Source organism: Camelus bactrianus, chromosome 15 (assembly GCF_048773025.1).
Source record: "Camelus bactrianus isolate YW-2024 breed Bactrian camel chromosome 15, ASM4877302v1, whole genome shotgun sequence".
Classification (NCBI taxonomy): Eukaryota; Metazoa; Chordata; class Mammalia; order Artiodactyla; family Camelidae; genus Camelus; species Camelus bactrianus.
The window spans coordinates 58,874,156-58,886,421 of record NC_133553.1 but is presented as its reverse complement, the minus strand read 5'-3'; the positions used below and the strand labels follow the sequence as shown (position 1 = coordinate 58,886,421).

The window sequence follows — 12,266 nt, the reverse complement described above, 5'->3', positions numbered from 1 at the left end:
CAATCACAAAGGTTTGAAAAACAACCAACAGCTAGGGAAGGGTTGAATGACAAGGATCATTTCTACAAAAGGCCACTCCTTCATGACTAGGAGAGATGGCTATTTTATCTAATGCATAGAAACCAACACGTAGAGTCAAGGAAAATGAAGGAACAAAGAAAAATGTTTCAAACGAAACAACACGGTAAAAGTAAAAACAAGACCTTAATGAAACACAAATGTTATTTATCTGATAAAGACTTCAAAATGGCAATCATGAAGATGATCACTGATCTTGGGAGAAAAATACATGAACTAAGTGAGAACTTCAACAAAGAGACAGAAAATGGAAATGTTAGCTATTTTGATTGTGGTAGTGATTTCACTGGTGTATACATCTACCAACATTCATCAGATTGTACACCTGAAATACGTGTAATTTACTGTACAGGAACCATATCACAGTAAAGGTGTTTTTTTAAAAAGAGACAGAAAATATAAGAAAGTGCCAAATACAAATCACAGAGCTGATGATCTCAATAACAGCACTGAAAAATACAATAGAGGGATTCAACAGCACACTAGATAAAGTGGAAGAAAGGATCAGTGAATGGAAGACAAGGCAGTGGAACTCATCCAATCAGAGCAGCAAAAAGAAAAAAAGAAAAGAGTGAAGACAGCTTGAGGGACTTACGGGAAAACAAGCAGACCAATATTCACATTATAGTAATCCCAGGTTGAGAAGAGAGGGAGAAAGGGACAGACCTTAGTTGAAGAAATAATTACTGAAAACTTCCCTCACCTGGGAAGGAAATAGGCTTACAGATCCAGGAAGCCCAGAGTTCCAAAAAAAGATGAACCTGAAGAGATCCACACCAAGACACATTACAGTTAAATTCTAAAATGTTAAAGACAAGGAGAAAAATCTTAAAAGCAGCAAGAGGAAAACAACTTGTTACATACAAGGGAACCCCCATTAGACTATCAGCAAACTTTTCACCAGAAACTTTGCAAGCCAGAAGGGAGTGGCATGATATATTCAAAGTGCTGGGGGTGGGGGAGCAACTACTAACCAAGAATACTCTCCCTGGTAAAGTTGTCCTTCAGATTTAAAGGAGAGATAAAGAGTTTTCCAGATGAGCAAAAACTAAGTAAGCGAGTTTATCACCACTAGCCTGGCCTTAAAAGAAGTGTTAAAAAGACCTCTTTAAGCTGAAACAAAAGGGTGCTAATTAGTAACCAAAAAAGTGAAAGTATAAATCTCACTTGTAAAGGTAAATATGTAGTAAAATTCAAAATAATTTAATGATGTAAAGGTGGTTGGTTAATTAGTTATAAAGTTAGCATGAAGATTAAAACAAAAAAGTAGTAAAAATAACTATCACTACAATAATTTGTTAATGAATTCACAAGATAAAAAATGTAAATTGTGATATCAGAAACATAAAATATAGGAGGTAGGAGAAAAAAGTGTCAGGTTTAGAAGGCATTCAAACTTAAGTTAGCAACTTAAAATATAATGTTATAATAAGTTGTTTTATGTAAACCTCATGGTAAGCAGAAAGCAGAAACCTGTAGCAGATACACAAAATACAGAGAAAGGAATCTAAGCATACTATCATAGAAAATCATCAAATCACAAAGGAAAAGAGCCAGAAAAGAAAAAGGAATAAAGAAATTACAAAACTGCCCAAAAAAAAAAAAAAAAATTAGCATAATGACAATGGTGCCTACAAGAGAATCACTTCAGATGTAAGGATACACACAGACTGAAAGTGAAGGGGTGGAAAAGTATTACTTCAAACAAATGGAAACTAAAAGAAAGCTGGAGTAGCTATACTTAATATAGACGAAGTAGGTTTTAAGACAAAGACTGTAGTAAGAGATAAAGAAGGTTATTATATAATAATAAAGGCATTAATAAAACAAGGGAATATAACATTTATAAATATTTATTCATTCAAATAAGGAGCACTTAAACATATAAAGGAAATGTTAACAAATCAAAAGGGGACATAGCAAGAGAAAAATATTAAGGAACTTTAATAACCCACTTTCATCAATGGATGGATCATGCAGACAGAAAATCAATAAAGAAACACTGGACTTAAATGACACGTTAGACTAAATGGACTTAACAGACACATACAGAACATTCCATCCAAAAGCAACAGAATACACATTCTTCTTTCTTCTCAAGCACACAAGGAACATTCTCCAGGATATATCATGTGTTAGGCCATGAAACAGTCTTAATAAATGTAAGAAGACTGAATTACATTGAGCATTTTTTCCAACCAAAATGGTAATGAAACTAGAAACCAGTCATAAGAAGGAAATTGAAAAATGCATAAATACTTGGCAATAAAACGATATGCTACTGAACAATCAACTGATTAAAGAAGAAGTAAAAGAGCAAAAAATACCTTAAAAAATGAAAATGGAAATAAAACATACTATAACTTATAAAATGCAGCAAAAGCAGTTAAAAGAGAGAAGTTTATAGTGGTAAGTACCTATGTTAAGAAATAAGAAAGGTTTCAAGTAAACAACCTAACTTTACACCTCAAGGAACTAGAAAAAGGATGAACAAACTAAGCCCAAAGTTGGTAGAAAGAAGGAAATAACAAAGACCAGAATGAAAATAAGTGAAATAGAGACTAAAAAAGAGAGAGAGAACTTAAATAACATCAGAAATGAAAGAGACATTACAACTGATACCACAGAAATAGAAAGGATCGTAAGAAACTACTATGAATAATTATACACTAACAAATTAAACAACCTAGAAGAAATGAATAAATTCCCAGAATCATGAAACCCACCAAGATAAATTTTGAGAATATAGGAAATCTGAACAGACCAATAATTAGTAAAGGAACTGAATCACTAATGAAAAAATTTCCATAAAAGGAAAGTCCAGGACCAGATAGCTTCACCGATGACTTCTACCAATCATTTATATAAGAATCAATACCAATCCTTCTCAAACTCTTCCAAAAAGCAGCAGAGCAGGGAAACTTCCAAACTCATTTTACAAGACCAGATAAGGATGCCACAAAAAATAAAATTATAGGCCAATATGCCTAATGAACATAGATGCAAAAATCCTTCAACAAAATATTAGCAGACTGAATCCATCAATACATTAAAAAGATCATACATCATGATCAAGTGGGATTTTTCCAGAGATGCAAGGATTTTTAAATATCTGCAAGTCAATGTGTTATACTACATTAACAAAATGAAGGATAAAAACCATATGATCATCTCAATAGTTGTAGAAAAAGCATCTGGCAAAACTCAACATCCAGTTTTCATAAAAACTCTCAACAAAGTGGGTACAGAGGGAACATACTTCAACATAATAAAAGCTATATATGACAAGTCCACAGCTAACATCATACTTAATGGTGAAACCTGAAAGCTCTTCCCATTAAAATCAGGAACAAGACAATAATGCCACTCGCACCACTCCTATTTAACCCAATACTCAAAAGTCATAGCCAGAGCATCTAGGCAAGAAAAAGAAATAAAAGGCATCCAAATTGGAAAAGAAAAAGTATAACTGTCGCTATTTATAGATGACACAATTTTATATACAGAAAACGCTAAAGACTCCACCAAAAAACCGTTAAAACTGATAAACAAATTCAGTAAACTTTCAGGATACAAAAATCACTAGAAAAATTTGTTGTGTTTCTATACACTAGTAACAAACTGTCAGAAAGGGATATTAAGAAAGAATCCCATTTATAATTGTATCATAAAGAACTAAATACCAAGGAATAAATTTAACCAGAGAGGCAAAACTGAAAATAAGACACTGATGAACAACACTGAAGACGACACAAATAAATGGAAACATGTATTTATGGATTGGAAGAACCAATATTGTTAAAGTGTCCATATTACCCAAAGCAATCTACAGATTCAATGCAATCCCCATCAAAATTTCAGTGGCATTTTTCACAGAAACAGAACAAACAATCCTAAAATTGTATGGGACGACAAAAGACTCCAAATAGCCAAAGGAAGCCTGAGAAAGAACAAAACTAGAGGCATCATGCTTCCTGATTTCAAACTATATTACAAGCTATAGTAATCAAAACAGTATGATATTGGCATATAAACAAACACACAGATCAATGAAACAGAACTAAGAGCTTAGACATAAACCTACAAATATATGGTCAATTAATTTATAACAAAGGAACCAAGAACATACAATGGGGGAAGGACAGTCTCTTCAATAAATGGTAATGGGGAAACTGGACAGTCACATGCAGAAGAATGAAACTGGACCACTATCTTACATCATATACAAAAGTTAAGTCAAAATTCATTAAAGACTCCTAGAAGAAAATATAGACAGTAAGTGCCCTGATATCAATCTTGGTAATGATTTTCTAGATTAGACAACAAAAGCAAAGGAAACAAATGCAAAAATAAACAAGGGAATCTCCATAAAACTACAAAGCCTCTGCACAGCAAAAGAAGCCATTAATAAAATGAAAAGGTAACCTACAGACTGGGAGAAAATATTTGCAAGTCATGTATTTGATAAGGGGTTAATATCCAAAATATATAAAAACTCATACAACTTAAACAATCTGATTAAAAAATGGGCAGAGGATGTGAATAGATACTTTTCTAAAGAAGACAAACAGATGGCCAACAGGTACACGATAAGGTGCTCAACATTACTAATCATCAGAGAAATGCAAATCAAAACCACAATAAGATATCTCTTGTGAGAATGGCTGTCATCAAAAAGACAAGAAATAACAAGTGTTAGTGAGGATGTGGAGAAAAAGGAACACTCATGCATTGTTGGTATGAACATAAATTCGTAACACCACCACGGAAAACACTATAAAGGTTTCTCAAAAATTAAAAATAGAACTACCAGATAATCCAGCAATAACCTGAATTTATCTGGGTATTTATCTGAAGAAAATGAAAGAACTAACTTGAAAAGATATCTGCACCCCCATGTTCACTGCAGCATTATTTACACTGGCCAATGTATGGAGCCAACCTAAGCATCCATCAGTGACTGAACTGGTAAAACAATGTGAGACACACACATACACACACAATGGAATGTTATTCAGTGATAATAATGAAGGAAATCCCACCATTTGTGACCACATGGATGGACCATGAGAGCATTACACTAAGTGAAATAAGCTAGACTGAGGAAGATAACAGTATGATCTCATTTATATGTGCAATCTAAAAACAAAACATCCAAATTCATAGATGTAGAGAACAGATTGGTTGCTTGCTAGAGGTGGGGACTGAGAGGTGGGCTAAACAGATCAAGGGGGCAAAAGATACAAACTTCCACTTATAGAATAAATGTCATGGGTATGTAATGTACAGAAAGGTACATACTGAATAATACTGTATTGTATATTTGAAAGTTATTCAGAGAGTAGATATTAAAAGTTCTCATCACAAGAGAAAAATGTTTAACTGTGTTTGGTAATACATGTTAACTAGACATATTTTGGTGATGATTTTGCAATATATAAACATCAAATCATTATGTTGTACATCTGGAACTAATATAATGTATAATTTTTATATATAAATGTAATTTTAATATGTTATTAAAAATTTAAAAATAAAGGTCCAAACATTTATTAGATTAAACATAGATAAAATTATCCTGTCAAATGGTCATAAAAGCTTCTAATTGCTTTTTCTCATTACAAATAATAAACAGTTCCTAGACCAGCCAGTAAACAGTTTGCAGATCAATTACTGGTCTTCATTCCATACTTTGAATAACAGTGGTCTAAGAGTAACGCCTTGTTGAATTTACTGAGGAAGCTCATGTAATAAATTTGTGATGAAACAGCAGCAACACTGGCTGTGTTTAAGTCAAAAAGGCCTAATGGATATGCACCTAAGAGACTTAAGACACTGGTTAATGATCACAAATAATTCTTTTTTTCTTTAAGCATCATAGTGGTCAGCTTAACACTAACAACTTTCTTGATCAGATAGTGAAAGAAAGTATCCAGCAATTTAACATCCTTCCTGTAAAACTAATGAGACCATGATACAACCAGCAAGGACTTTCTCAAAAGCTATTCTCATCATACCAGTTTATTTCCATCACAGTCCACATGTTACAGATATAATCTACATATCCCAATTTTAAAAGGCTTTGTGTCCTGTATTCCAAAACTAGCTAGAAAGTGTTCTAATCTTAAACACCTCTCTACCACTTCAATAATAAAGCAAACAATCATTGATCATTTACAATATGCCAGGCATTCTGCTAAGTGCTTTAGTACTATGCTACAGTTAGCTATCCTCTATGTAAAGAATAACTATCACTCAGTTTATTTACTTAAGTAGAAATAAATGTCAATTTAAATAAATTTAAACGGGGAAATCTTGGCATTTCCCTTTTAAAAGGGGGAAATTGATAGAAATGAATTTAAGGGTTGAAAAATAGAGTAATATTCCTGTAGTCTGGGAAAAGGTTATCTAGACTAGAGATCCACAAAATACAGCCCATGAGCCAAGTCTGATTGCCATCTGTTTTTGTAGAGCCCACAAGCTAGAATGGTTTTCACATTTTTTAATGTTTTGGAAAAAATCAAAGAACAACAATATTTTGCAACACATGGAAGTTGTTTGAAATTCAATTTCAATGTCTATGTATAAAGTTTTATTGGAGCACAGCCATGCTTATTCTTTCACATATTGGTTATGGCTATTTTTATGCTACAATAGCAGAACTGAGTAGCACTTTGAACAGCTGCCTAGCACACTGCAAAATGCAGTGGCACAGTTATAAATCCACAGCCACAAGAGCCACACATATTGCCATACTACAACTTTTAATTTTATTTTTATTACCAGTGTATGCTCATCTTATCAAAACCAGAAAAGAAAGTCAGACTTCAAATGTCATGCTTTTATAAAGGCATAGTGGAGCATGGATTGTTTCGTTACCAAATTAGATGGCAAATCATCATGTTTCCTATGCAATGACACAATAGCTGTGCACAAAAGAATCCAATACACATCAATATTACCACTCAGAGAACTCATCACAACATCCTCTTACAGGTAACAAGTTGTGTTGTCAAGTTGTCAAGAAACGAGGTCTATATTCCCACACAAAGTTGAAGTAGATATACTTTCTAATCTCAAACCAAATTCTAGCAAAGGTAAACAACTGTTCCAATTTTAGCACTTGAAGTCCCAACCTGGTAACTGCTCAGTCCCAGAAAATTCAATCAACTGGTCTCCGTAATTCCAGCAGCATTTTTTGGATCTGGATGCAAATGCCAAGGAAATTTCTGTATTTCAAAACCCATCAACTATGCAATTGAGGAGCTTCCACCCAACCTGCAATTGGAAGTGATTAATCTGCAATGTAATGACATGCTAAAAGGCAAATATCAAGAGAAGAATCTAACAGAATTCTATAAGATGGTGCTCATGGATGGATATCAATGTGCGGTATTATTTATCTGTTTGAAAGTGCACATTCAGGAGTGAAATATATGAAATATCATCAGAAATCAGCATTAAGAGATGAACATTTGCAGATGAGTTTGATCAGAGAGAAAACACTAACTCTGAACTACAACTAAATGAAATGCTATTCTCCATTCCTATTGGATGTGTACCATAAAAAACAAACCAACAAAAAACCCTGTACTCAAAGACTCAATGATACTATTAGAGTTTAAATTTCATCAAGGAAAACATTTTAGAACCTCTCTCCCTTGCTATGTAAGTATTTACATAATATCTTCAAGTTTCCATATTGGCCTACAAAACCTAAAATATTTACTAATTGGCCCTTTACATAACATAGACCCCTTATCTAGACTAAGGCAAATATAGTTAAGAAATGGGGACAGTCACAGTTGACAAGAAACTAAATAAAGAAGTAACACTGGCTTTTATGAGAAAAATTAACAGAAGTGGTATGCATCTAAAAGACTGTTAACATATCAGAGTCAGAAACAATCACTTCATTATATCAATCTAATTAGATGTCCATCTAGACTCTAGATCATAGATTTTAACACTTACATTATGGAAGTTAATTTTCCTTTCTATGAAAAAACTGGCATGGATTCAAGGAAGACTGACAGTGACTAATATGGTGAAACTTAGTGTTTATTTTTATATGTTTTGAAAACTATAGCTCTTTAGCTCAAAAATGCCAAGATTACAGAGATAACAATTACTATTTAAAACTATACAAAGTACATTGAGCTATTTTATTGTCAGAGAAAAATTTTAAAAACAGAAATTAAAGCAGGGTGGTTTGTTTTAGTTTGTTTAGTCATAAGAATAATTTGTTGACTATCAGGAAGACAAAATGTTAATACCCGTTTCTGAGAGTTTTGGTTATGGTTAATTTTATACTCCTAGATATCTTCCAGAATAGAACCACCACCTCATTGTAGGATTTAAACTTTTAGCTACCTGGAGGCAAGAGCCAATCCATTAGTTTTCAAAAATCAGATGTTCTGTGAAAGCATTACAGTCCAGATTTCACAAGACAGCTCCATACCATATTAGAAATGTTATGAAAATTTTAAGCCATATAGCTAATATCCCAGTTGATACAAAAATATCACAAAATAGCAAGTAATTTACAGTTAATGACAGACAAGTAACATGTATTTTTATAAATGTATAATATCATTAAGGTGTTTCTTGGTGCTAGGACTACCAGGAGAAATAAGATGCTACTGATGAGCTGAAGAAAACTTATCATCTACTTAAGAAGGTAGACTAAATAAATAAAGGAAATAAATAATAAGTAAACATAAGCCTAGTGCCAAATGAGTGGTATATGCATGAATGCACCAAGTACTTTAAGAGAAACATAATTGGGACTTATAAATACCACCACTTATACAAAAATGAAAATATGTAAATCACTGTCTACTTACTACTCATCAATAATGAGAAATTAGATTGTGGCAGTAATGACCCTTCTTTTCTCTCAGCCTAATGGCATATAAAGCTAAGTAAAGATAAGTCTTTTAAAAGCATCATTTTGATGTACTAAGCCAGAGACAACAGGTCTCACATCACTGCTATGAGAACAAATAACCCACTAATCAAGTACGGTATTCTTTGCCATTGAGAAACAAAAAAGGCCTCATAAAACTTTTCAATACAGTTCCCCAGGAAACCACCACTAATCATCCAGACTTGGCACTTTGGATGAAATTTATCTGCCATGCAAGTTTCTAATCTCTTGAAGAACGGAAGGAACAATAAAGGCATAGTCTACTCATTTGATTTCAGTACATTAACCATAGCATGTATGTATGAGAATAACTAGTATTTTCATACTATTTAGAAATTTGGTTATTGCTTTTTCTAGAGTTTTAAGTATTTTAAGCTATGATTATTTTAAGTGTTGCTCTTTTAGTGAGGATATTAAAAGCTTCTATTAATAATTTTTGTTAAAGTCCTTTATAGATTTTAAGATAATTAATGTTTTGATCTTTTATTTTAGAAGAAAACATGAGAGAAGACTGCATAGGACAGGTAAAACATTTTCTCTTACTGTTTCTTAGACATCTAAATTTCAAAAGAAAAGGATACTTTATGTGATTATTTTGAACTTGGGAAAAGCTGCCTATTGGTATACATTAACTGGAAACATCTTTCTAGAAAACTACTCAGCTTTTCAGTATTTCAAAGTTATTATTAAAATAGCTATTTTTGAAAAATAAAATTATGCATAATGGAAATATACAAAGGAAATTATATATCTGAAATTTGCCTCGAAATAATCCAGTGGGAGAAACTGGGAGGGATATAGGTGACTCATAGTCACCATGAATTGATAACTTATGAAGGTGGGTCATGGGTAATACAGTAATTCATACATACCATTCTCTCTACTTTAGTATATGTTTGAAATTATCCAAAATTTAACATTTAAAATTTATAAGTTTATAGTAAGTATGAAGTCATCCAATTCATTTTTATTACATCTGTGTATAATTTTTATAGGTAAAACACATGGGGTCCCTCTCCTTATTCCATTGCTGATATCACATCTAAGTTCATTCAGAGAGGAGATATCAATGGCCTGTTATACCAATTTCAAAAAGTTATGTATAAGTCAGAGAAAGCCTCATAATTTTATTAAAAGCCCACAGTGGATTATCATAGTAACTGATTCATAATGAGATTTGAGTTTATATGATAGTTCCACAATTAACAAATTATAACTTTGGAAAAATCATTTCATCTCTGTAAGCTTTAACTACTTCATCTGTAAAACAAAGAAAATTCCATATACTCACAGAATTTTTATAAAGCTCTATTATGCCCATGTATGTGGTAGGACTTCGTTTATTATATGGAAATAAACTAAAGACAGTAATTATTAACATCATTGCTTCAATCTATTTGATGGACATACCTATATTGAAAATATAATAATTGCTTGGAGGGAAATACCCATATTACAGTTGACTGTGCATGCATAATAATCTGCATTTAATTTGCTAAAGCTTAAAGAAACTTAACCATAAATTGTATATATTTTTAAGTAGCTTATCTTTAACACTAATTGTTAAAGAAAAAACTGCACCCTACCAAAACTTTACAGACACATCCACTTGGATACACAAGTATATATGAGATCCAATCAAGAAACTGACTTCCCAAGAATATTTCTGGAAAGGTTGTTATACAGAATAAGAAAAATATCAGCTTGTGTGCTGAAGTATACAATGATTATCATAACCTAATTACTAGGCCACAAGTCGTCAAGTTTAGATATTAATATAGCTTAAGTTCATATTAGCATTAACTCATATATATTTTATGTTCAGCCCTCTGGCTTCTTGTTTAAGAATTATTATTAAGAACAGATAAAATACAGATTATAATACCCTGTCATTATTGCTTGCAGAGGTCTTTCTCATTCAAAATTGTCATATGCTACATTTTAAGAGTTTTGTGTGTTATAATTTTCTTTTAATATAATAATTTTTTTCAACATGCTTCTCTTTATCAACTATTTATCAACTTTAATCAATTGGAAATATTCAATAAGAAATAAAAATTTTAATAATAAAGTAATTCACGCTAATTTATCACATGACTATTATATGATTGACACTGGTCTCAGTACTTTAAATATTTTAATTCAGTTAATTTTCAAAACAACCAAATGAGGTGAGTACTACTATTAGCCCATTTTATAGACTAGAAAACAGACACCAATGTTAAGTAACTTCCCCACCATCACACAGCTTGTGAGAAGTACAGCTGGAATTCAACCACTAACAGTCTGGCTCTAGACCAGGGTTTCTCAACCTAGACCAGGGTTTTTCAACCTCAGAGCTGTTGACATTTTGAGCTGAGTAATTCTTTGTTTTGGAGGTGACATCCTGTGCATTATAGGATGTTTAGCAGCATCCCTGGTCTCTACCTAGTAGAAGCCAGTAGATTCCCCGCTTCAGTCACGACAACCAAGTAACATCTCCAGACACTGCCAAGTGTCTCCTTGGTGGAAGGGGATGGCAAAATCACCTTCAGTTGAGAAGCACTGCTCTAGAGAAACCACCACACAACACACCTTTTTAAAAATCACAATACAGAAATATGGAAAGCCAGAAAACAAAAATCACCTATAATTCTACTATCCAGAGATAATTATTAAAATTACTAATACTTTTTAAGCTTCTTGAGAGCTCCTCCTCGATTACATTCCTATCCCTCTACCTACTCTCACAGCCCTAAATTTTATGTTAATCATTTCTTTGTTTGTCTTTTTGGTTTCCCCATATGTGGCTACATCCCTAAATAATACTTAGTTTTACTTATTTCTGAATGTCATACAAACAAAAACATAGTGCATTCTTTGTGTTACATGGTCTTTTCACTCCATACTGCTGTAATATATTCATGCTGACATGTATAGGTGTAAGTTTTATTCATTTCCACTGCCTAGTGTATTCACTGGATGAATATCATAATTTATTCATCTATTCTACTATTGGACATTTAGGCTGTTTCTAGCTTTTTCAATTACAAACAGTGCTGCCATGAACATTTTTCTATATATCCCTAGGGTATATACTCAAGAACAAAATTTCTGGTTATAGGCAATGCACAGCTTCAATTTCAGTAATTCCAAATTTTTACCAAAGTACTTTTATCACATTAAATTCCCACTAGCTGAGTGTAAAAGTTTCCAATGCTCTACAATCTAACACTCAGATTTAATATTCATATTTCAAAATTTTTGCCATTCCTAGCAT

General features: G+C 32.5%; 1 protein-coding gene across 2 annotated transcripts in view; it reads left to right on the top strand.

Annotated features, from left to right (window-relative positions):
• WDPCP (WD repeat containing planar cell polarity effector) overlaps positions 1 to 12,266 on the top strand; it is a 299,751-nt gene that overhangs the window by 270,551 nt on the left and 16,934 nt on the right. For both annotated transcript variants that reach the window (XM_074341211.1, XM_074341212.1), the window contains one exon: positions 9,500 to 9,531. In XM_074341211.1, coding sequence (XP_074197312.1) covers positions 9,500 to 9,531 — 32 coding nt within the window. The remainder of the gene's footprint in view (positions 1 to 9,499; positions 9,532 to 12,266) is intronic.